Source organism: Macaca fascicularis, chromosome 13, assembly GCF_037993035.2.
Source record: "Macaca fascicularis isolate 582-1 chromosome 13, T2T-MFA8v1.1".
In the NCBI taxonomy this organism is placed as follows: Eukaryota; Metazoa; Chordata; class Mammalia; order Primates; family Cercopithecidae; genus Macaca; species Macaca fascicularis.
In genome coordinates this window covers 12713791-12734480 of record NC_088387.1, presented here as the reverse complement: position 1 = coordinate 12734480, position 20690 = coordinate 12713791, and the positions used below count along the sequence as shown (strand labels likewise).

General features: G+C 54.5%; 1 protein-coding gene across 1 annotated transcript; it reads left to right on the top strand.

Annotated features, from left to right (window-relative positions):
- Window positions 1-5244: 5244 nt before the first annotated feature.
- LOC135966715 (SH3 domain and tetratricopeptide repeat-containing protein 1-like) lies at window positions 5245-19767 on the top strand (the record flags this gene model as incomplete). The annotated part of the gene is given in 11 exon segments (XM_065526541.1): window positions 5245-6564; window positions 6566-6908; window positions 10472-10599; window positions 10601-10653; window positions 11853-11911; window positions 11914-11999; window positions 14438-14560; window positions 15267-15279; window positions 15282-15422; window positions 16386-16582; window positions 19389-19767. Coding segments are annotated over 11 exon segments (2721 nt in total), but the record flags the coding sequence as incomplete, so codon positions are not given.
- Window positions 19768-20690: the final 923 nt, after the last annotated feature.

Here is a 20690-nt window from a genome sequence, read left to right as displayed (position 1 = left end):
GGCAGTCTGGGAAGCATTCTGGATACTTGGCCTGCACTGTCACAGCTCCTCCCTGCAGGATCGCAGATGTTTGGAGATTGTAGTGATAACTGTTATCATTGAGAATGTCATTCTCACAGGCTCTAATAAGTTAGGATTTATTCAGTGTTAATTTGTTAAAGACAACTGTGTTTCTACCAAATCCATGGGAGACGTTTCTCCTGGCAGTGTTGCTGGGGGTATTCCCGTGGCTTAGTCTTAGGGAAACACACGCCTTTGAATACTGCTGAAGCTGTGAGTACCCAAAGCGCACCACAGTACTTTTGCCATACGGGGTGTTAGTCACTGATACACGTCTCAGTCAGACCTGATGGATTCTTGACCTCTTCCTTTTTTAATTTTTTAATTTTTATTTTATTATTATTTTTTTAAGAGCACAACCCCTCAGGTGGCCACCATGAATCTCTGGTGTTTTCAGTTGGCTGCAGCCTATTTGCCGTCTCTGGTTCAAACATGCTCGAAGCCTGATGATGCTTCCCTCGGTTGTTCTTCTGCTGTGTGACCTCCGCGCCCGCAGGGTTCAAGACTGTCAGAGCTGGGAGCCACCTTCACAACTACCAGGGTTTCCGGAACCTCCTTTATCTAGCCCTGGGGATGGAAGAGATGTCATCAGAGGCGGAGGCTTATTAGGTTTACATGCCATTGATAACGAATGAGGAGGTTTTCTTTTATATAAGGGGAACTTCTTATAACGTGCTTTAGTAGGATAAAGAAGCTTTTGAGGTTTGCTTTCTCTGGAAAGATAATTTGTGATCCTGCTGTTGCTTTCAACAAAAATATAATTTGCATACCAGTGCATGTTGTATTACTGAGCACTGGCTGACAAGTGGTTCTTAACTCGTCATTCACTCCGCCACTGTTTCTTGAATGGCATATGTGTGCCAGCCGTAGTAGGAACTTGCTAGGCTCTAGGACTAACCGTTATGAAACGAGGGTCCTGGGGGAAGCAAATGCATATAACTATAAAGGTTTGAGGGGATATCAGAGGGGGTGCCTATAGGTGGAAAACTTCGTTCATTCATTGTCCCATCTAGGAGGTTTTGTGTCTTAGCAACGTGTTCCAAAGCAACACATCCCTCTATCAAAATATTCATCATATTAAATTGAAATTCTCTGCTTAGGTATGTATTTTTCTGACTAAGTTTAGAACTGCTTAAGCACAGGCTATGGGGTATGTATTATATATATCTACACACACACATATATTTATATATATACACACATTACCGTTGTAAATATACAATATATATTTATATATATACACACATATATATTTCTCCCTCTCTATATATACATACAACCCACACATATATATGCACACACACATATATATGAAACACACACACACACACACACACACACACACTTCTACTGCCAAGCACAGAAAGTCAAAGCTAGGCAACATTTCTTTTAGTGTTCATGAAAAAATAGATGTGTTAGTTGAGAGCGTCCTTAAGTTGCCAGGGGAAAGACAGGATGGATTCACAAAGGGAGATAGTGTTTTTTTTTTTTTCTTTGTTTAATTCTTCAATTCGAAATAATCCAGACTTATGGAAAAGTTGCAAAAATAGTACGGAGAATTCCCATATACTCTTCCCTCAGATTCCCCAAACATTTCACCCCATTTGTACTTTCTCTCTCTGTGGATATAATTTTTTTCTCTTCTGAAATGTTTTAGAGAGGAAGGTAGAATGCAGGGCAGGGTGAAAGGTGGAAGGAGAGAGGTGGGTTGGGAGGCTTTTTTTTTTTTTTAACCTCCTGAGATGGAGTTTTGCTCTTGTCACCCAGGCTGGAGTGCAACGGCACGATCTCGGCTCACTGTAAACTCTGTCTTCTGAGTTCAAGTGATTCTCCTGCTTCAGCCTCCCGAATAGCTGGGAGTACAGGCACCCATCACCATGCTTGGTTAATGTTTTGTATTTTTAGTAGAGGGGTTTCACCATGTTGGCCAGGCTGGTCTTGAGCTCCTGACCTCTGATGATCCACCTGCCTTGGCCTACCAAAGTGCTTGGGATTACAGGCATGAGCCACTGTGCCTGGCGATTGGGAGGCTTTTGCAGTAACTCAAAGTGCTATGATGAGGGCTGGACCTGGTTGGAAATGATGAGGAAGGTGAGAAGTGGTTAGGTCTGGCATATATATTGAAAGGAGAGTTTAAATGGGTTGGATGACAAGAGAGAGAAAAAGAAGTTTTCAGGATGATGTCAAGGATTTTGGCCTGAGTAACTGGAAGACTAGAGATGCTGTTATTGGGATCGGGAAGACTATGGGAGGAGTGGGTTATAGCAGGGGGAATCAAATGTGTTTTTGGCATGCTAAATTTGAGGTCCAAAAAGAGATGTCAAGAAGTGTTGGCTGGTCGCGGTGGCTCACGCCTGTAATTACAGCACTTTGGGTGGCTGAGGTAGGCAGATCACCTGAGGTCAAGAGTTCGAGATCAGCCTGATAATTATTAAAATCGATCATTGATGTTTACTAATTAATCATATTATTGCTCCTAATACTGCAGGGGGTGTACACCTACCTGTGGTGTTGTTCCTAATATCCAGGGACAGAGAACATGATCTTAGTTTTAATATCGCAGTAGGTGTACACTCACCCTGTGATACTGATCCTAATATCCAGGGGGTAGAGTATGACATGACTCCCAACATAGCAATGAATGGACAGCCACCCGGTGACATTGCTCCTAATATTCATGGAAGAAGCACATGATATTACTCCCAATATCGCAGGGAGGGTACAGCTCTTCTGTGATATGGTTCCCAGTATCCGGATGGGGAGAGGATGATAATAGTTCCAGTATCGCAGGCTGTGTTCACCCGCCCTGTGATATTGTTATGAGTATCCTGGAAGGGATATGACTCCCCATAGAGCAGGAGGCGTACATCCAGCCTGGGATATTGTTCATAATATCCACGGAGAGGAGAGGCTGATATTACTCCCAATATGGTAGGGGGTGTACATCCACCCTGTGATATTCTTCTTAATATTCCAAGGCTGAGAGGTTGATATTACTCCCAGTATCGCAGACACCGTACACCCCCGTGTGATACTCTTCCTGATATCCAGAAGGGGAGAAGATGGTATTAATCCCCATATCGCAGGAGGTGAACACCCACTCTGATATCTTTCCTAGTATGCATGGGAAGAGGGGATAATATTATTCCCAATATTGCAGAAGATGTACACGCCCCCCCCCGTGATATTGTCCTTAATATTCCAAGGCACAGAAGACGATGTTACTCCCAATATCGCAGAAAGTGTACACCCCCCAGTGATGTTGTTCCCATGATCCAGGAGGGAAGAGGATGATATGACTTTCAACCCTTGCACCCTGCAATGCTCTCACCCTGCAACACCGACACTAGCTCAACCTGACATGGGAGCAGAGGTGCTGGCTGGGGGTGTTCATTGCTTCTCTTTTCTCCCTTGCCAGACTCAGTAGAGGAAGCTGAAACCGAACAGCCACAGGAACAAGGTGGGTTTTTCCAGTGGCTCAGGCTTCCTCTGGTTATGAGTTGGGCCTTGGGGTAATGCCGGGGGAGGGGACAGAGCTGAGTACAGTGGGCATTGGATGCGACAGTCACCCCTCTGTGGTGCGGGCTGGGGGTTTGGGGGACGTCGCCTGAGGTGGGCCTGAACCTCCCGTCTACTCTGGCACTGGAGGCTGTGGGGTCCCACACTTCTTCCAGTGAACATGCTGACCCCCGCCTGGTCCCCGACCGAGGTGGGGCATCCTTTCCACTGCTGGGGCCCACACGTAGCTGTGGGTTCCTTTTTCATGACCTGGAGAAGCTGCAGCTTGCCCTGTGCTCTGCCTCAGAGATGGGAGGCCACACAGCCCTCAGCGGGGAGCAGAATTCAGAGCCTTAGGTTGCAGGGGCCTCGACTGAGGTCCCTGAAGGGTCTGCTCCTTCCTGAGGGGCTGATTCAGGGAGGCCCTCCCGTCTCCCCTGTGCGACTCTGTCGCTTCCCCTCACACAGGGCCCGCATGTGGACAGCCTGGTGATGTGGATGCACCAAGGGCCCTTGGAAGTTCCCTGGGAATGGGATCCATCCCAGTACATTTGGGATGCAGGCACAAGGTCCCAGAGGAGGCCCAGGAAGCCAGTGGGGAAGGGAAGGCTGTTGTAGGTTTGCCTCGGGGAGGGGGTGGTTCCACTCTCTGCCAAAGTCTCTGGAGCAAAGGCACGTGGCTCTCCAGCTGCCCCGGAGGCCAGGGTAGTGGCTGGGAGGGGCTGTGTGCCTCTGCCGGGTGGGGGAGATTTCTTAGCTCATCTAGTGTAGTCAAGTCACATTTGCCTCTAAATCATATTTATTTATTTATTTAATTCCAAGGCTTTACAGATGAATAAGGAGACAGTTTGTATTGAAAATAGTTTTTACATGTGAGCTTGAAACAGAGAGTCTGTTTAAATCTAGTTTTTTCCTTCCCAGTAATGCCTCCTTTCATCCCAGGTGTTCCAACAGGAAATGCGCTTGTTTGCTCACCTCTGGGAGGGGGCTTTGGCTAGGAATCCACCAAAGCCAGCAGACACCAGTGGGCTGCTGGAGCAGTCTGGCCTTTGTTAACCCTTTAGGAACTGTGGGCTTCAGGTTTTCAGACCATCCAAGGTGAAAGTGGCCACAGGGGCCTGGAAGCTTTCCCATCCTTCCTGCAGGGATGGTCCGTTTCCCTGCACGGAGCTGGGTACATGGGTACAACACCCCTGTCCTGTGCCGTCGGTGGCTTTACCAATTTTGCATAGCAGCTTTTGAGCTGATCCATAGCTCTGATTGGCTGTTGAGGATTTCATGGATTCCTGTACCCCACCGGGGGGCCCCAATATGCTGACAAAAGTTACATTTGTACTTGTTGTGCTGCATATACATGGGTCCAGTTAGAAGGCTTTGATTCTTTCTAAAGGGAAAGGCATCTCTGAGGGATCACTGAGCTGACATAGTCTCCTAAAACCATGCTGTGAGGTGGCGACAAAGCAGGACAGAAGGGTGATTTTGTAGGAGAGTCGGGCCACGGGCCTGCGTGTTCTCTGTGTCCCCGGAGTTCGTACGTGCTCCAGACCCCGGGTTTGCCTTGCGCATAATTCTCAAGGGCTCATGGCAAGCTGCGCCAGGGACACAGAGGACGGGGATGCGGGGATCCTGCCCCAAGTGGACCAAGGACTCACTGTTGGACTCTAATCTGTCTAGGTGTTTTTGTGACTTGCAGAAATACCTCCACCTTGCCTGGGCCTGGAGCCACAGGAGACCCTGCCGAAGGTGAAGAATGTTCTGGAACAATGCAAGACCTGCCCAGGCTGCCCCCAGGAGCCAGCGTCCTGGGGTCTCTGTGTAGCATCCAGCAACGTGAGCTTGCAGGACCCCGAGGAGCCCTCCTTCTGCTTGGAAGCTGAGGACAACTGGGAGGATCCAGAGGCCCTGAGATCACTGCTGCTGTTCCTGAACACCTCTGGATTCAAGGCCAGCTTCTGTGGCCTGTACAACGTGGCGCTGCCATGGCTGAGCAGCATGTTCAGCAGCTTTAGCGACGAGGAGGAGCTGACTGGGCGCCTGGCACAGGCCCCAGGGGCGGCCAAGAAAGGTGGCCTCCTCATGGCCCTGGCCAGGTTCTGCTTCCTCCTGGGGCGGCTGTGCAGCAGGAAGCTCAAGCTGTCCCAGGCCCGGGTGTACTTGGAGGAAACACTGGGGGTCCTGGAGGGCAGCTTTGGGGACCTGTTCCTGGTGGTGGCTGTGTACGCCAACCTGGCCAGCATTTACTGGAAGCAGAACCAGGAGAAGTGTACACAGGTGGTTCCCAAAGCCATGGCCCTGCTCCTGGGGACGCCCGGCCACATCTGCAGCACCGAGGCAGACGGGGAGCTCCTGCAGCTGGTGCTGCAGTGGGCGGTGGGTGGCCAGAGCCAGCAGGCCTAGGCCCGGGCCTGCTTCCTGCTGGCCAGGCACCACGTGCACCTCAAGCAGCCTGAGGAGGCCCTGCCCTTCCGAGAGCAGCTGTTGTTTTTGCACAGGGACTCGGGAGCCCCAGACGCTGCGTGGCTCTCAGACTGCTGCCTACTCCTGGCTGACATCTACAGCCGCGAGTGCCTGCCCCACCTGGTGCTGACCTGTGTCAAGGTGGCCTCATTGAGGACACAGGACTCGCTGGCTGGTTCGCTGAGGAACGTGAACCTGGTGCTCCAGAACACCCTCCAGCCCCACAGCCTCCCCACCCAGACTTCCCACTACCTCAGGCGAGCGCTGGCCTCCCTAACCCCAGGCACAGGCCAGGCACTGCGCGGCCTTCTCCACGCCAGCCTGGCCCAGCCGTACAGCCACCATGGCTACCATGGCCCAGCCATCACCTTCATGACACAGTCGGTGGAAACCAGTGCTGTTGCTGGAGTCCGTGCCATCGTGGACCCCCTGGTGGCCCTGGCCTGGCTGCATGTGCTTCATGGGCAGAGCCTGGTGGCCCTGAACATCCTGCAGTCTGTCCAGGATGCAGTGGTAGTCAGCGAGGACCAGGAGGGTGTGATTGCCAACATTGGTGGCCGTGACTCTGAAGAGGACGGGACGGACGAGGCAGGCAGCCGAGGGCTACTACCATGCCCTATGGGTGGCTTGGGACCTGGGCCAGCGGAGGAACAAGGCAGCGTTGCTGGCCAACTTTGGCACCTTGTGCCTGCACGCGGGTGCCAGCAGGCTGGCCCAGCACTACCTCCTGGAGGCTGTACGTCTGTTCTCGAGGCTTCCCTGTGGGGAGTGTGGCCGGGACTTCACCCACATACTCCTGGGCTACCTCTTCACCCGCCAGGGCCCGGCCCAGCAGTGCAAGGGCTACTACGAGTGGGCCCTTCTGGTCGCCGTGGAGATGGACCACGTGGAGAGTGAGTGCCCCAGTTCCTCCTGTGCGCCTTCTGGGACCACTTGGGTCAGGGCACACCTAGGGTTTGTGATTCGGAAACAAGTGGTGGTTTTTCCACCATCGAAAGTGCTGAGTCATGGCCAGCAGCAGATGTTGGTAAATGCCCTCGAGACAGGCCGTTCCCATGCAGGGCCAGGCCCTCTGTGCCCTACTGAAGCAGCCAGTTCTTCCTGGTTTGCCCAGGGACCATCCTGCCTTGAGCATGGAAAGTCCTGCATGCTGGGAATCCCTAGACATAACCCTGGAATCAAGGCATGTTGTGCTGAGCTGGGACTTGGGGCCCCTCCATGAGCCAGGCCCTGAACGCCAGTTCTTGTGCCTGTGTTTGCTTGGAATCTCGGCAGCCCTGTGTACCGGTCATCCCACTTCACAGAGGACACGGGGCGGGTGATTGCCCAAAGCCACAGAGCAGTTCACGCAAAAGCAGCTTGTGCTGAGTGTGCCAGGCCACACCCACAATGGGGCTTGTGGGGTCCTCGGGAGGGAGGTGCTGAGCGTGGGAATGTGAGCTTCAGGCCAGAGAAGCCACAAAAGGGTGAGTGGCGTGATGGCGGGGCAGCACTTGGCCCCGGATGAGGGAAGCCTCTTTAGTCTGGGACCAGAGGGTTGAGAGGATTTAGTCAAGTAATAGGTGTGGATGAGGGGCTGGTGGTGTAGCCTGTGTGAAGGCCCAGGGGTGAGAGAGTGGGGGTGAGTCAGCGAGGATGGGTGGGGTTTGAGTGGTGGTGAGTGAGCGGGAGTGTGAGTGGGGATGAGTGGGGTGTGAGTGGGGGTGAGTGAGCGGGAATGTGAGTGGGGATGAGTGGGGTGTGAGTGGGGGTGAGTGAACGGGAGTGGGAGCGGGGATGAGTGGGGTGTGAGTGGGGGTGAGTGAGCAGGGCTTATGCAGGGAGGTGCAGAGTTGGGAGTAGGTGGGCTGGGTGCTGGATAGTGAGAAGCTCTTCTGGAGAGCTAAGCAGGGTCTGGGGCCTCAGGCTGTGGCTTGGCCTTTTCCCCAAGAGCACTGGGGAGCCATGGAGTGCTATCGAACAGTCAGTGCAGACCGAGCAGTGAACGGACAGTAGGTGGGCAGGGCTGTCCGAAATGTAGGCCGCAGAGAATAGATGAGGAAGTTGAGTGCAGGGAAACGGCTGAGACAAGGGATACTGTTGACTCCCCTCTGCCTTGCAGCGCTTTGTCATGGCATAGTGAGACTACTCAGAGGTGCCTCCTGTGGCCTGGACCAGAGCTCCAGGGGCTGTGCCCAAATCTGAATGTGCTCATTTCCCAGCACAGGCCTGGCACCCACTCTTGGCCCTAGGAGGGATGAGATTTTGGAAAGGACCGTGTGAAGGGGCCCCGGTCCCACACATCTGCCCAAGGAGGGTTGGGGGGTTCAGACCCAGGCTTCTTCCCCAGGGGCATTCTGTGACTGGAAGGAGACCCTCCAGGAACCCAGCGCCCCAGCCCCCGCTGCAGCCTCCGGTGGCTCCTGGCACAATAGCCTGTGGCACCTCCTCCTACGAGGCCCTCCCCTGGGTGCTGGGGGATTCAGACTTGGAAATGCAGGCCAGGGAACGGGGATCATGCTTCCCTGTCTCCCCACCCTGCGCTGAACGGTCGAGGAGACGGAGGGCGGGGCTGACACCCCACATGCTTCCTTGGGGTCATTTTTGAGTCACTTTTGGTAGTTTGTGTCCTTCTAAGAGTTTGGCTGTTGTGTCTAGATGGTCTGGTTTCTTGGTGTACAATTGTTCGTAGTGTTTTTATGGAATCCTTTTATTTCTGTCAGGTCGGCAATAATGTTTCCTCTTTCATTTCTGATTTTAGAAACTTGGGTTTGTAATTGTTTATTTATTTTTATTAGAGATGGGGTCTTATCATGTTCTCCCAGGGGGGTCTTGAATGCTGGCCTCAGCGATCCTTCCCCCTCGGTCTCACAAAGTGCTGGGATGACAGGCGTGAGCCATGGTGCTCAGTCTCTGATTTTAGTCGTTTGTGCCCCATCTTTCTTTTCTTGGTCAGTCTGGTGAAAGATTTGTCAATTTTGTTATTATTTTCAAAAAACCCACTTTTGGTTCTGTTGATTATCTCTTTTGTTTTTCCATTCTCTGTATTTTTACTTCCCATTTCCACTCTCACGTTTATTATTTTCTTCCTTTTATTCACTTTGGGTTTAGTTCATTTTCTAGTTTCTCAAGGTGGAAAGTTAGGCTTTTGATTTGAGATTTTTCTTCTTTCTTTGAATGTAGACATTTACAGTTATAAATTTCCCTTTCAGCACTGCCTTAGCTACATCTTGGTGTTTTTGATACACTGTGCTATTTTTTTTCTTTTTAAAGTTTTGCTCTATTGCCCAGGCTGGGTTGCAGTGGTGCAATCTTGGCTCACTGCAACTTCTACCCAGGTTCAAGTCATTCTCATGCCTCAGCCTCCTGAGTAGCTGGAATTACAGATGTGCACCACCACACCCGGCTAATTTTTGTATTTTTTTTATAGAGACAGAGTTTCACCATGTTTCCCAGGCTGATCTCAAACTCCTGGACTCAAGCGATCCTCCTGCCTCGGCCTCCCACAGTGCTGGGATGAGAGGCGTGAGCCACCGTGCTGGCCCGGGCTGTGCATTTGTTTGTATTCTTTTCAAATTAATTTTCAGTTTCCCTGATGGTCTCTTCTTTGACTCACTGGTTGTTTAGGAGTGTGTAGTTTCCACATATTTTTGAATTTCCCACGTTTCCTTCACTGTCGATTTCTAGTTTCGTGCCAGTACAGCTGAAGAACACCTCTGCTTTGGTCTCGGTCCTTCTCCCTTCACCGAGGCTCATTTTGTGGCCTGGCACATGGTCTGTCATGGGGAATGTCCCATGGGCGCTCAAGAGGACTGTGTATTCAGCTGTTGTTGGGGGGCGTGTGTGACAGATGTCCATTTGGCGTACCTGGTTTCCAGTGTTAATCTTCGGAATGTTTCTGACACTAGAAAATCAGAAGCTTTCCACCATTCCCAGCGCCCTGGCTTTGGGAGAGGCCAGCGAGCCTGTGGGTTTGGAGCCTGGTTGCATGAGTGAAGCATGTGTGGAAATGCCAGGGGCCGGCTTTGAACCCCATTCCCCCAACATGATGCCATGTGTGGCAGACATGACGCTTGGCTTTGCTCTCTCAGGGTTCCATCTGCAACAGGGGCTACTTGTGCCCCTGGTCTCATCATCTCAGGCTGAAGACGGCCCTGGTCCTGGCCAGAGGGGCTTTGTGAAGCAGAAATAGATGGCCTGGTGCAGGGGCCGAGCCTGGCCAGGACCTTGGCCCTGGGAGTTGTAAAGAAGGCCAGCCTGTACCATGAGCATGTGCACCAAGCTGTGCCCATGTCACGGTGTGCTCGGCGCCTGCCCTTGCACAGGTGCATGGCCTGTCTGAGCCCAGGCTCCCCGCCTATGGGGCCCAGGTTCACAGAGGTGTGAAAGAGACAAGCACAGAGCAGGGGCCTCCGAACCCAGCCAGCCTCGCTTCGATGCTGGGAGGCTGACGTCTTCCATTTTGTCTTCTGCCCAGGCCAGCTGCGGGCCGTCCAGCGGCTGTGCTACTTCTACAGCGTCGTCATGCCCAGCGAGACCCAGTGTGTCATCTACCACGAGTTCCAGCTCTCCCTTGCCCGCAAGGTGGCCGACAAGGTGCTGGAGGGGGCAGCTCCTGGAGACCACCAGTCAGCTCTACCGGTCCCTGGGCACCGAGCGGTGAGGGCTAGCTTTGCAGTGGTGGGGGTGTGGAGGGGGGCAAGGGGGTTGGGGGGGCTGGGAGAGGGGCACAGGGAAGCTGGCCCAGGGCCTCCTCAGCCCCTTTCCTTTGGATCATTTTGTTCCTTGGCATCGGATGCTTTGAGCTGGTGGGTCTGGGGTCGTCCCAGGGCTGCTGCTGGCTTGTGAGTCCCAGCTTGAGTCTCCCTTGTTGGGTCAAAGGTCATCTCAACCCCAGCAGAGACAGTACATGCACACTGGGCTGTTCTTCCTACTATGGTGGCCTTTGTCATCTAACCTCTGCCTGCCCTGAGTCTTCACTCCTGGCCTTCATCTGTCCCCTTAAATGTGACCACAGCAGCCACCTGTGGCTTCTCTCCCACAGAAGACAGAGCCAATTGTGTCACCTGCTTCCCTGGGGCAGGGTTTCAAGGTCTCACGTCCCATATGTGGCCCACTGGGCTTCCCCCGAGCATGCTGACCTGGTGGGGTAACCATGGCCCTGGCCACCCCACCCACAGGGCCTGGTGACATTGCTGCAGTCACAGCCCCTCAAGTGTTGGACTTACTGAGAGAGCAGGGAAGGGGCCAGATTCCATGGGGACCCGGGAGACTGGCTCCAGTCTTGGCCTCAGGTTCACAGAAGGAAAATGGGCCAGTGTGCTAGAGCCATGCTTCTCAAAGTGTAGTCCCTGGACCAGCAGAGCAGCATCCATGTCACCTAGGAGCTTGTGGCAAGTGGGAGTTCTAGGGCCTGCCCCAGGCCTGTGGAGCCGGAAGCTCTGGGGGCAGGGCCAGCAAGCTATAAGGACAGTCCTCCGGGTGACTGTGATGCCTGCACACCTTGAGAACCATCGGCCTAGATAGCCTCTGAACACTAACGGCTCCTGGTGCGTCTGGAGAAGACACAGGCCATGTCTGGGAGGCAGGGGAGATGGACTAGCACACTCCTCCTGCCACAGGGCAGCATGATGCTCGATTCCCTCAGAAGGATGTCCTTCATCTTTTCCATGCCGTGTGTGTTCACCCTGGCCCTCCCAGCAGCCTGGGAAGGGCAGAACACTGCACACACAAGAGGGCCGTTCCCAGTCCCCACATGCCAGATTCATCTGTCACCAGACCCACGGGAGGAGGCAGACTGGTTCCAGGAGGATGAGAGCCCTTGTTCTGACACCTGTGTCTGATTCCAGTGATTCCAGGGCCTACAAATCCGCTCTGGACTACACCAAACGAAGTCTGGGAATTTTCATTGACCTCCAGAAGAGAAGGAGGCGCATGCCTGGCTGCAAGCAGGGAAGATCTATTACCTCCTGCGGCAGAGCGTGCTGGTGGACCTGTACATCCAGGTGAGTGGCAAGGGATGCAGGAGGGCCCCTGTGCTGTTCACTCTCTGTCCATCCACCCATCCACTCATCCTTCCATCATCTATTTACCTGTTCATCCTTCCATCCCTCCATCATCCATCCATCTGTCCTTTCATCCATCCATCATTCATCCATCCTTTTATCATCCATCTATTCACCTGTCTATCCATCCATTCATCCTTCCGTCATCTATCTGTTTACCTCTTCATCCTTCCATCCATCCACCAACTATCCATCCATCCATTCTTCCACCATCTTCCCATACACCTGTGGGTCCTTCCATCCATCCATCCATCCATCCTTCCATCATCCATCCATTCACCTGTTCGTCTTTCCACGCATCCATCATGCATCCATCCATCATCTATCCATCTTTTTATCCAGCTATTCACCTGTTCGTCCATCCATCCATCCTTCCATCTATCTTTCTGTCATCGTTCCAACTGTTCATCTATCATTCATTAATCTGTTCACTTGTTCATCTATCCATTCACCTGTTTGTCCATCCATCCATCCTTTCATCCATCCTTCCATTATCCATCCATTCAGCTGTTCATCCTTCTATCCATCCAACCATCTTCCATCCATCCATGATCCATCCATTCACCTGTCCATTTATTCATTCATCATTCATCTTTTTATCATCCATTCATTCACCTGTCCATCCATCCATTCATTCACCTGTTCATTCATCCATTCACCTGTTCATCCATGCCTCCATCCATCCTTCCATCATCCATCCATTCACCTCTTCATTCTTCCATCCATTCATCCTTTCATCATCTATCTACTCACCTGCTCATCCTTCCATCCATCCATCCTTTCATTATCTATCCATTCACCTGTTCATCCATCCCTCCATCCATCTTCCATCCATCCTTCCCTCATCCATCCATTTACCTGTTCATTCTTCCATCATCCATCCTTCCACCATCCATCCTTCCATCATCTATCCACTCGCCTGCTCATCCTTCCATCCATCCATCCACCCATCCATCATCCATCCATTCACCTGTTCATCCTTCCATTCATCCATCCATCATCCACTCATCCATCCATCATTCATCCATTCTTTTATCGTTCATCCATTCAGCAACCATCCATCCACCTGTTCGTCCGTCCATCCTTTCATCCATCCATCCTTCCATCATCCGTCCATTCATCTGTTCATGCTTCCATCCATCCATCCATCCATCATCCATCCATCTGTTCATTCATCCATCCATTTATCCATCCATTCACCCGTCTATCCATCCATTCATCTGTTCATCCATCCATCCGTCCATTCATCCTTCCATCATCCATCCATTCACCTGTTCATCCTTCCATCCATCCATCATCCATCCTTTCACCCATCCATCCAGCTGTTCGTCCATTCATCCATCCATCATTCATCCATCTACCCACCAATCTACCTATTAATCCATCCCTGCATTCATCTATCTCTCCATTTGTTTATCCATACATTCGTCTATCCACCATCTATCCATCCACATGTACATACATCATCTACCCTCCACCCATCCATACATTGTCTATCCACGCATACATACATACATACACACATCATTCCACCCACCCATCCATCCATCCATCCAAGCATTAATCTATCCACACACCCATTCATCCATCCATGTGTCTACATCTCCTCATCCATTCATCCATCCACCCACTCATTCCTAAGCCACTGCTGAACACCTGTTGTGTGCCTTTTCCCTTCCTCCAACTGGTTCCCTCACATCCTCCCCCGGTGGCAAGCATCTTCTCCCTGAGGGCAGAGGCGCGGCCCCTCACAGTGCACAGCACCTGCTGGTATACAGCACATGCTCAAATAATGTGACCACTCAATTAACACACAGAAGAACTTGCTCCAAGCGACATGTGGCACATCTACTTACAAAATGAATCTATCATAGTGGCTGTTTTCAGAGGCTTTCCCAAACACAGTGTGATCTGGAACAAATTGTGAAGCCCACGAGACTGATGAAGCTTTCATTATTGAGCACCTGCTGTATACCTCCTTGAGCTGAGGAGAGGGATGAAGAGCTTATGGCCAAGAGGGGACCAGGCCCACCCACAAACACTGCTGATGTGGCAACGCAGAAAGGAGCCAGGGGCTGGGCTCCCAGCAATCTGGGGGCCACGGAGACTGGTTTGAGTGCAGGGGCAGTGGGCTAGGGCTAGCCCTGGCGGTAGGATTCACAGGTGTCGGGCCTCTGGGCTGCAGCTGCTCAGTCACTTCCTAGCACTGAGGAGCATCACTTCATTGTCCTCATGCCAGTGGTGGGGGCAGCCCTCATGCACAGGTTCTGAAAAATGCTCAAGTGTACCTGTACTGTGGGAGAGGAAGGAGCCTGGCAAAGATGCGCATAGCCACCTCGCCAGGTGTGGGTCTTGAGGGATCTTCTGTCTCCTCTCAGGTGGCTCAGAATGTGGACCTGTACACAGGCGACCCCAACCTGGGGCTGGAGCTGTTTGAGGCAGCTGGAGACATCTTCTTCAATGGGGCCTGGGAGCGGGAGGAAGGCATGTCCTTCTACTGGGTGAGCTGGCCTGTGGGCTGATGTGGGTGGGCCTCAGTGGGGAACCTGGAGGGCTGAGGCACAGGTGTGGCAGGGTAGAGGCCTCCCAAATGGAGGCAGGGCCACCCATGCACATGATGAGTTTCCAAGTGGTCTGACCGGGAATGATATTGACCTTGCCCCTGCCTGGGACAAACTCTCGGGGCCTGGACGTGATAATGGCTCTACCCTTGTACCTGATGACCTCAAGCAACCATGAGTGGGAAGTCCTGTCCCCATCTTCCAGATGAGGAAACTGAGGCTCAGAGAGGCACAGGGACATGTCAAAGGACACACAGCATATCAGTGGGAGGCCCAGGTCTGCACGCATCCCGAAGTGGGACGGCTTCTCCCTTCCTCTGAGCTCACGGTGTGGCTCAGCCCTGGGCACAGATCAATGTGTTGTTTTTAGAGCAGAGAGGAGTGCTGGCTCCCCCCAGTCAGACCTCCGGTGCCCAGGTGGGAGAGGCTGGTCTGCGGCTATCGGGTGTAGCTGGATGGGCCTCAGGTGACTCTTCAGCCCCCAACTTGGATGTCTGAACTGTGTGTTATCCCAGAGCACAGAGCTGTGTCGAGGTGCAGGGGTAGCTGGGGTGTGGGAAGCTCCAAGCACGTGTTTGAGCTCTGAGGAGGGCGCTGGGCAAGGTGGGTGCTGCGGGAAACCTGACCCCACCTGCCTGTGTGGTAGGACCGGGCCCTGCCCCGGCAGTGACTACGGGCAACCGCAAGGTGGAGCTGCAGCTACAGCTGTGCAACAAGCTGGTGTCACTGCTGGCCACACTGGAGGAGCCCCAGGAGGACTTGGAGTTTGCTTACATGGCCCTAGCACTCAGGATCACTCTGGGTAAGTCCCCTGAGCCCCCGCCCTGCCAGGACCCACACTTTGCCAGAGCCCAGCCTCCAGGTCTGCAGGCCAGGAGCTGAAACAGCTGCTGGATTTTCCTGGTCTCCTGTCCAGGCAGGCAGATCTGCCCAACTGGCTTCCCCGTCCGGCTGTGGGGCACAGCCCGAGGTCTCTCACGCAGTGCAGAGCTCCCTGCCTGACTGAGCTCTGCTTCCTCTGCCTGTTCCCGCTGCTGACCACAAGGGCCGTCCAGTGTGCCCTCTGCCTTCCAGACATGCCAGGCATCTCGTTGGTCCCTGTATGTGCCAGACTGAGTGGCACATTCCCTTTCTCTTGTGCCCTTCCCACCCTCATCAACCACACGGTTCTCTGGCTGATAAAATCCCAGTTCCCCTTCCAGCAGTCTGCCTCTTAAGGCCGTGCATCCCCTGGTGCTGTGCCAGGGTCGTCTGTCCCCCTCCAGAGAAAGGGAACCCTAGGCAGGCCACATGCCACAGCGCCTTGTGCCCCGTGGCCCAGTACACAGTAGGTATGCAGCTGACTCCCCAAGGTAGGGGGCTCTGATCATGACACACCCAGGAGGAATCGGATGTCACGTCTGTGGGTTGCCTGGAGCCGGGGAGCCCGGGAGCACCTGCACTGCATGGCTTTTGGGCTCCCCTGGTTAAAACCAGTGAGCAAAGGCAGGTGGCTATGTGTAGGCACAGAACTGGGCCATCCAAGTCCGACTTTGCCAAAGCCTCTCAGTAGACAGGGGCAGGCCTTATTAGTTCTGCTTTGCAGATGGGAAAGTGAGTCTGGGAACCTGGAAGGGAATGGCCAGAGCTGCCCGGGTGACCACAGGTGCCTGGAGACAAGCCAGGTGTGCTGCCTGGGATCTGTATACCTGCTCCTGAGGGGCCTGTGCCCTCCCTGCCCCAGGGAGCCACATCCTCACACCTGCCCCTTTGGCCTGCACCCCAGGGGACCGGCTGAACGAACGCGTGGCCTACCACCGGCTGGCCGCCCTGCACCACCGGCTGGACCATGGCAAGCTGGCGGAGCACTTCTACCTCAAGGCCGTTTAGCTCTGCAACTCGCCGCTGGAGTTCGACGAGGAGACCCTCTACTACGTGAAGGTGTACCTGGTGCTCGGTGACATCATCTTCTACGACCTGAAGGTAGGTGGGGAGGATCAGGGCTCGGGGTGTTCCTGGCCCCCTTGGAGTGGGATCTCCACCCGGACCCCAGAGGCCTGGGTTCCAGCCTTTCTTAGGAATGGCCCAGTGTCCTCCCTCGAGCTCTACACCCAGCTGGAGGAGCCGGCAAGGTTAGCAGGTAAAACCCAGCTCCCCAGATGGCCAGGCCCCACCCTCAACTCAGTCCCAGCCAGGGAGGCTGCCACATGAGTGGGCAATGGTGGCCTCTGGGTAAAGAAGGGGGATTGTAGTCAGGGGGCCCTCCTGGAGGAGGTGACACCAAAGCTGAGTCTTGACAGTCAAGTGTCAAGGTGCATTTAACAAAGAAAACAGGGTCGGGAGAGTGACATTTCAGAGGACGGCATCATCCTCACATTGAATCCACGTTGCAAGATCCAACCCAAATCCTGGCGCCTCCTCTAGGAAGCCTGCCCAGGGTGCCAGCCTGCACTGAGCAACTCCTTCCTGGAGTCCCGAGACACCTTGAATCTTCACATCACCCAGGAAGGGTGGGGTGGGACCAGTGTCTTATCATTGGGTTCACAGATAGGGAAACCCCAGCTCAGGGCAGGTGCAGTGGGGCGGGGCCCCAGCCAGCCAGGCTGAGGCCTTGTTAGGTCGGGTGTGTCTCGAGGGGAGGTGCTGTGCTCCCTCTGCCCCCAGCCCTGTAGGGGTGGAGAGCTGAGATTGGCAGAGTGAGACCTGTGGTGTCTCCACCCATCTGCCCATCAGGCACCGCCCCTCCTTAGCATCACACCAGCCTCGCGTCAGTGCTCCTTACGGGCTGAGGGGCCAGGGCACTCCAGTCCAGGGGCCGAGATCTTGGGGGCCTTATAACAACATGAGGAGCTGGGGCAGCCCTAAGACCCTGCCCCGTATACCCCACCGCAGGCCTGGGGCTGCCCGGGAGGCCCCCGCCCAGTACTGGCGACACCTGGTGGTCAGACGTGGTTTCTGTGGCCTCCCAAGTCCCAGCCAGACAGGGAGGTGCCAAGTATCAGGCCCAGGGGGACGCTGCTCACCGCTCAGGGGCTCGCCTGGGACCCAGGGGGACGGACCTCCCAGAAGAGGCCTTTATCTCTCTTGGTCAAACCTGCCGCCCACTCCGCCTGTCCAGGAGAAAGGAAAGCGCCAAGTAGTACCTGAGAGGCCAAAGTCCACGGTTGGGGTCGAGGGACAGAGGCCTCCTTCACCTCCTTCCCATGCACAGCCCTCCTTCCCATGCACAGCCCTCCTTCCCATGCACAGCCCTCTGGGCCTCATCGTGACTATGCTGTCAGCACAGGCCAGCTTCCCAGAGGGAGGCCCCCTTGGAATTCCCCAAGGGCGGCTGTCTTTCCAAGGCTACACCCTCTTCCTTGTATAGGAGGCTCTGGACCCAGGGCCCAGAGGAGTGGGAGAAAAAGCCAGGCTTGATGGGACCTGGAAGGCTGGCAGAGAAGCAGGGGTAAAGGAACATCTTTGCCAATTGCCTCTAAAATGGGGTCCCCTGTAGTCTACACATGAGAGTGAGCCCTGGAATAGGGTGGATTAAGTGTTTACTGGCTCACGCTGTCACTCACTAGCTGCAGCACACACTACAGGCACATGGAAATGCACACGCAAATGCACACAGGCACACGCACACGCACACACAGGCGCGCACACACAGACATGCACACACAGACATGCACACACATGTACACACGCAGGGACATGCACGCACAGGAATACAAACACGCACATTCACATGCACAGGCACACGCAGAGACATATGTATTGCCTGGCTCCTTCCTGTTTAGTTGGGAAGCCCCCACCCCTTCAGGAAGCCTTTGCCTTCCACCCCCGGCTGAGTCTGGGGCCTCCTGGGCTTCCCTCTGCCACAGCCCGGGCCACCCTGTGTGGTCAGTGTTCACTCCCAGGTCCCTCAGACTGGAAGCAAGGACGTTAGGCTCAACCATGCACCCAGCACAGAGTCCAGTGTTCGGCTGGGCCAGGGGGCATTGGATGAGCAGTGGCGGTGACTCGGGGCCTTCTCACACCCCTGCTCCGTGTGTGGGGCGGGGCAGTGAGGGAATGGACTGCTGCATCTTGGACTTTGTCATTGGCCCTGGGAGCCATCTTGAGATGGCAAAGAGGGACAGGCCAGGCATGGGTCTTAGAGAGGTCCCTTGGGTGACCGCCATGTGGAGGAGGTGCCTGGGGAGAAGCCGGGTGGGGGATGGGAGGGTGAAGGAGGAGGTCTGGGAGGCGGCATCCCAACCCAGGGATGGTGAGTTTGAGCCAAAGACGCATTGACAATGGGAGTGGATGTCTGGGGAGTCATGCTCCGTGAATATTTCAGGGAACATTGCCAGAGAGGACACCTGTGAGATGGTTTTGTACCTGGCCTGGCCCGTGGAGGGCCTGGAAATGGTCAGCATGGACAGGGGCCAGAGGGGAGCCTGGGTCACTCAACACTGTGCCCCTGCTGTGGCTTGGAGCCACGGGTCCTGCATGGAACTCTCAGAGCAGGCAGGATCTGCCCTGACCTCAGCCCATGGGGAAAGCAGCCACTGCCTGCAGAGAGGGTGGCACTGGGGCAGGAGGCTTGGGGTGAGTGGGGCGTAGGGACAGTCAGGAAGGCTTCCAGGAGTGTCAGGGTCATCCCCACCTCCTGCAGCTGAGACCACAGCAGTGTCACAGGCTTCGGGGCTCCTGGGGCGAGCCAGCATCGGAAGGACATGTGGAATGACCGGGAGACAGGAACGGCCTCTGGGAAGACGGGTTCCGAGTCCCCCTTTTGCTGACCATGACCTGTCCCCTTCAGGACCCGTTTGATGCAGCCGGGTACTACCAGCTGGCACTGGCAGCCGCCGTGGACCTGGGCAACAAGAAGGCACAGCTGAAGATCTACACGCGGCCAGCCACCATCTCCCACAACTTCCTCCTGGACTGCGAGAAGTGGCTCTTCTTCTACCAGAAGGCCAGGACCTTCGCCACAGAGCTCAGCGTCCACAGGGTCAACCTACCTCCTCTGCCACTCTGCGGGTGGGCCCCCTGGTTGGCCTCCAGCCACCCTCGCTGAGGACAGTATCCGAGGGAGTGGGTTTTGTGCAAGGAGGATGATCTCCTGCCTCTCCTGGTGTCTCCCGTAGCTCATTTTCTGGGTAATGGAAGCATAAAAGCAGGGTTCAAATAGCAATAAATTTTTTTTTTTTTTTTTTTGCAAAAACATACCAAAGTCCCCATGGCATCCTTCCCTGTGTGCTTCGTGGGCTGTGTCTAGGGGCCAGCTCCTTCCCTGGTGGCAGCCCTCTGATCTTGGGGATGAGAAGGACCGTGAGTCCAACAGACCTGGGCCAGGTCACCATGAGCCTCGGTTTCCTCGGCGGCCAGAGGGGAGATGGTGATTGAACTCTGGGCAGCTCCCTGCTCTCCCTGCTCAGAGTTCTTGCTGTAGGTCTCATGCCACCCTTGCCTTTAACCTTCAGGCCACTGTGCCCGGATGTGGGAGCTGCTAGTGTCCCTGTTCGCCATTGAAGAAATAGAGGCACAGAGAGGTTAGGTGTCTGGCCCACCGTCACAAAGCAGGTAGAGGCGGACACGCAGAGCCCAGTACACTGACCACCACACCACCCTGCCAGCCTGCAGCCAGGAAGGTGTCCCCCATTAGGACCCAAGGTCAGCTCCTGGACCTCTCTCGTGGTATCAGGAGAGCCGCAGGCCAGTGAAGGTGGCCCCAGGGATCCCTCACTCAGTGTCCTTTGCTCCCAGACTTGGTTGGGCCGAGCCTGGCCAGTCCCACCTCTGGCCACTGGTCAGCCCTGCGGGAAGTGAGATGCAGGGATCTCCGCCTGTGTAGACGCTGCTACCCAGTATTGAAAGCCTTATCTGGGCTGCCCCCCAGCTGTCCCCACCCACCCCCTCCCCTTCCGGACCCCGGCCCTCATCCCAGTCCCAGGAATCCCAGGTTTTCCTTCTTGGAATCTCTTGGCCCCAGGGAATACAGTTCACACGGTCTCTTTGCCAGTTTACGCAAGGAAACTGACGTTCAGAGACTGTGGGTGTCCCACGTGATTCTCACATACACTGCACTCTCCCAGACCCCTCTTTTAAACACTTTAAATGA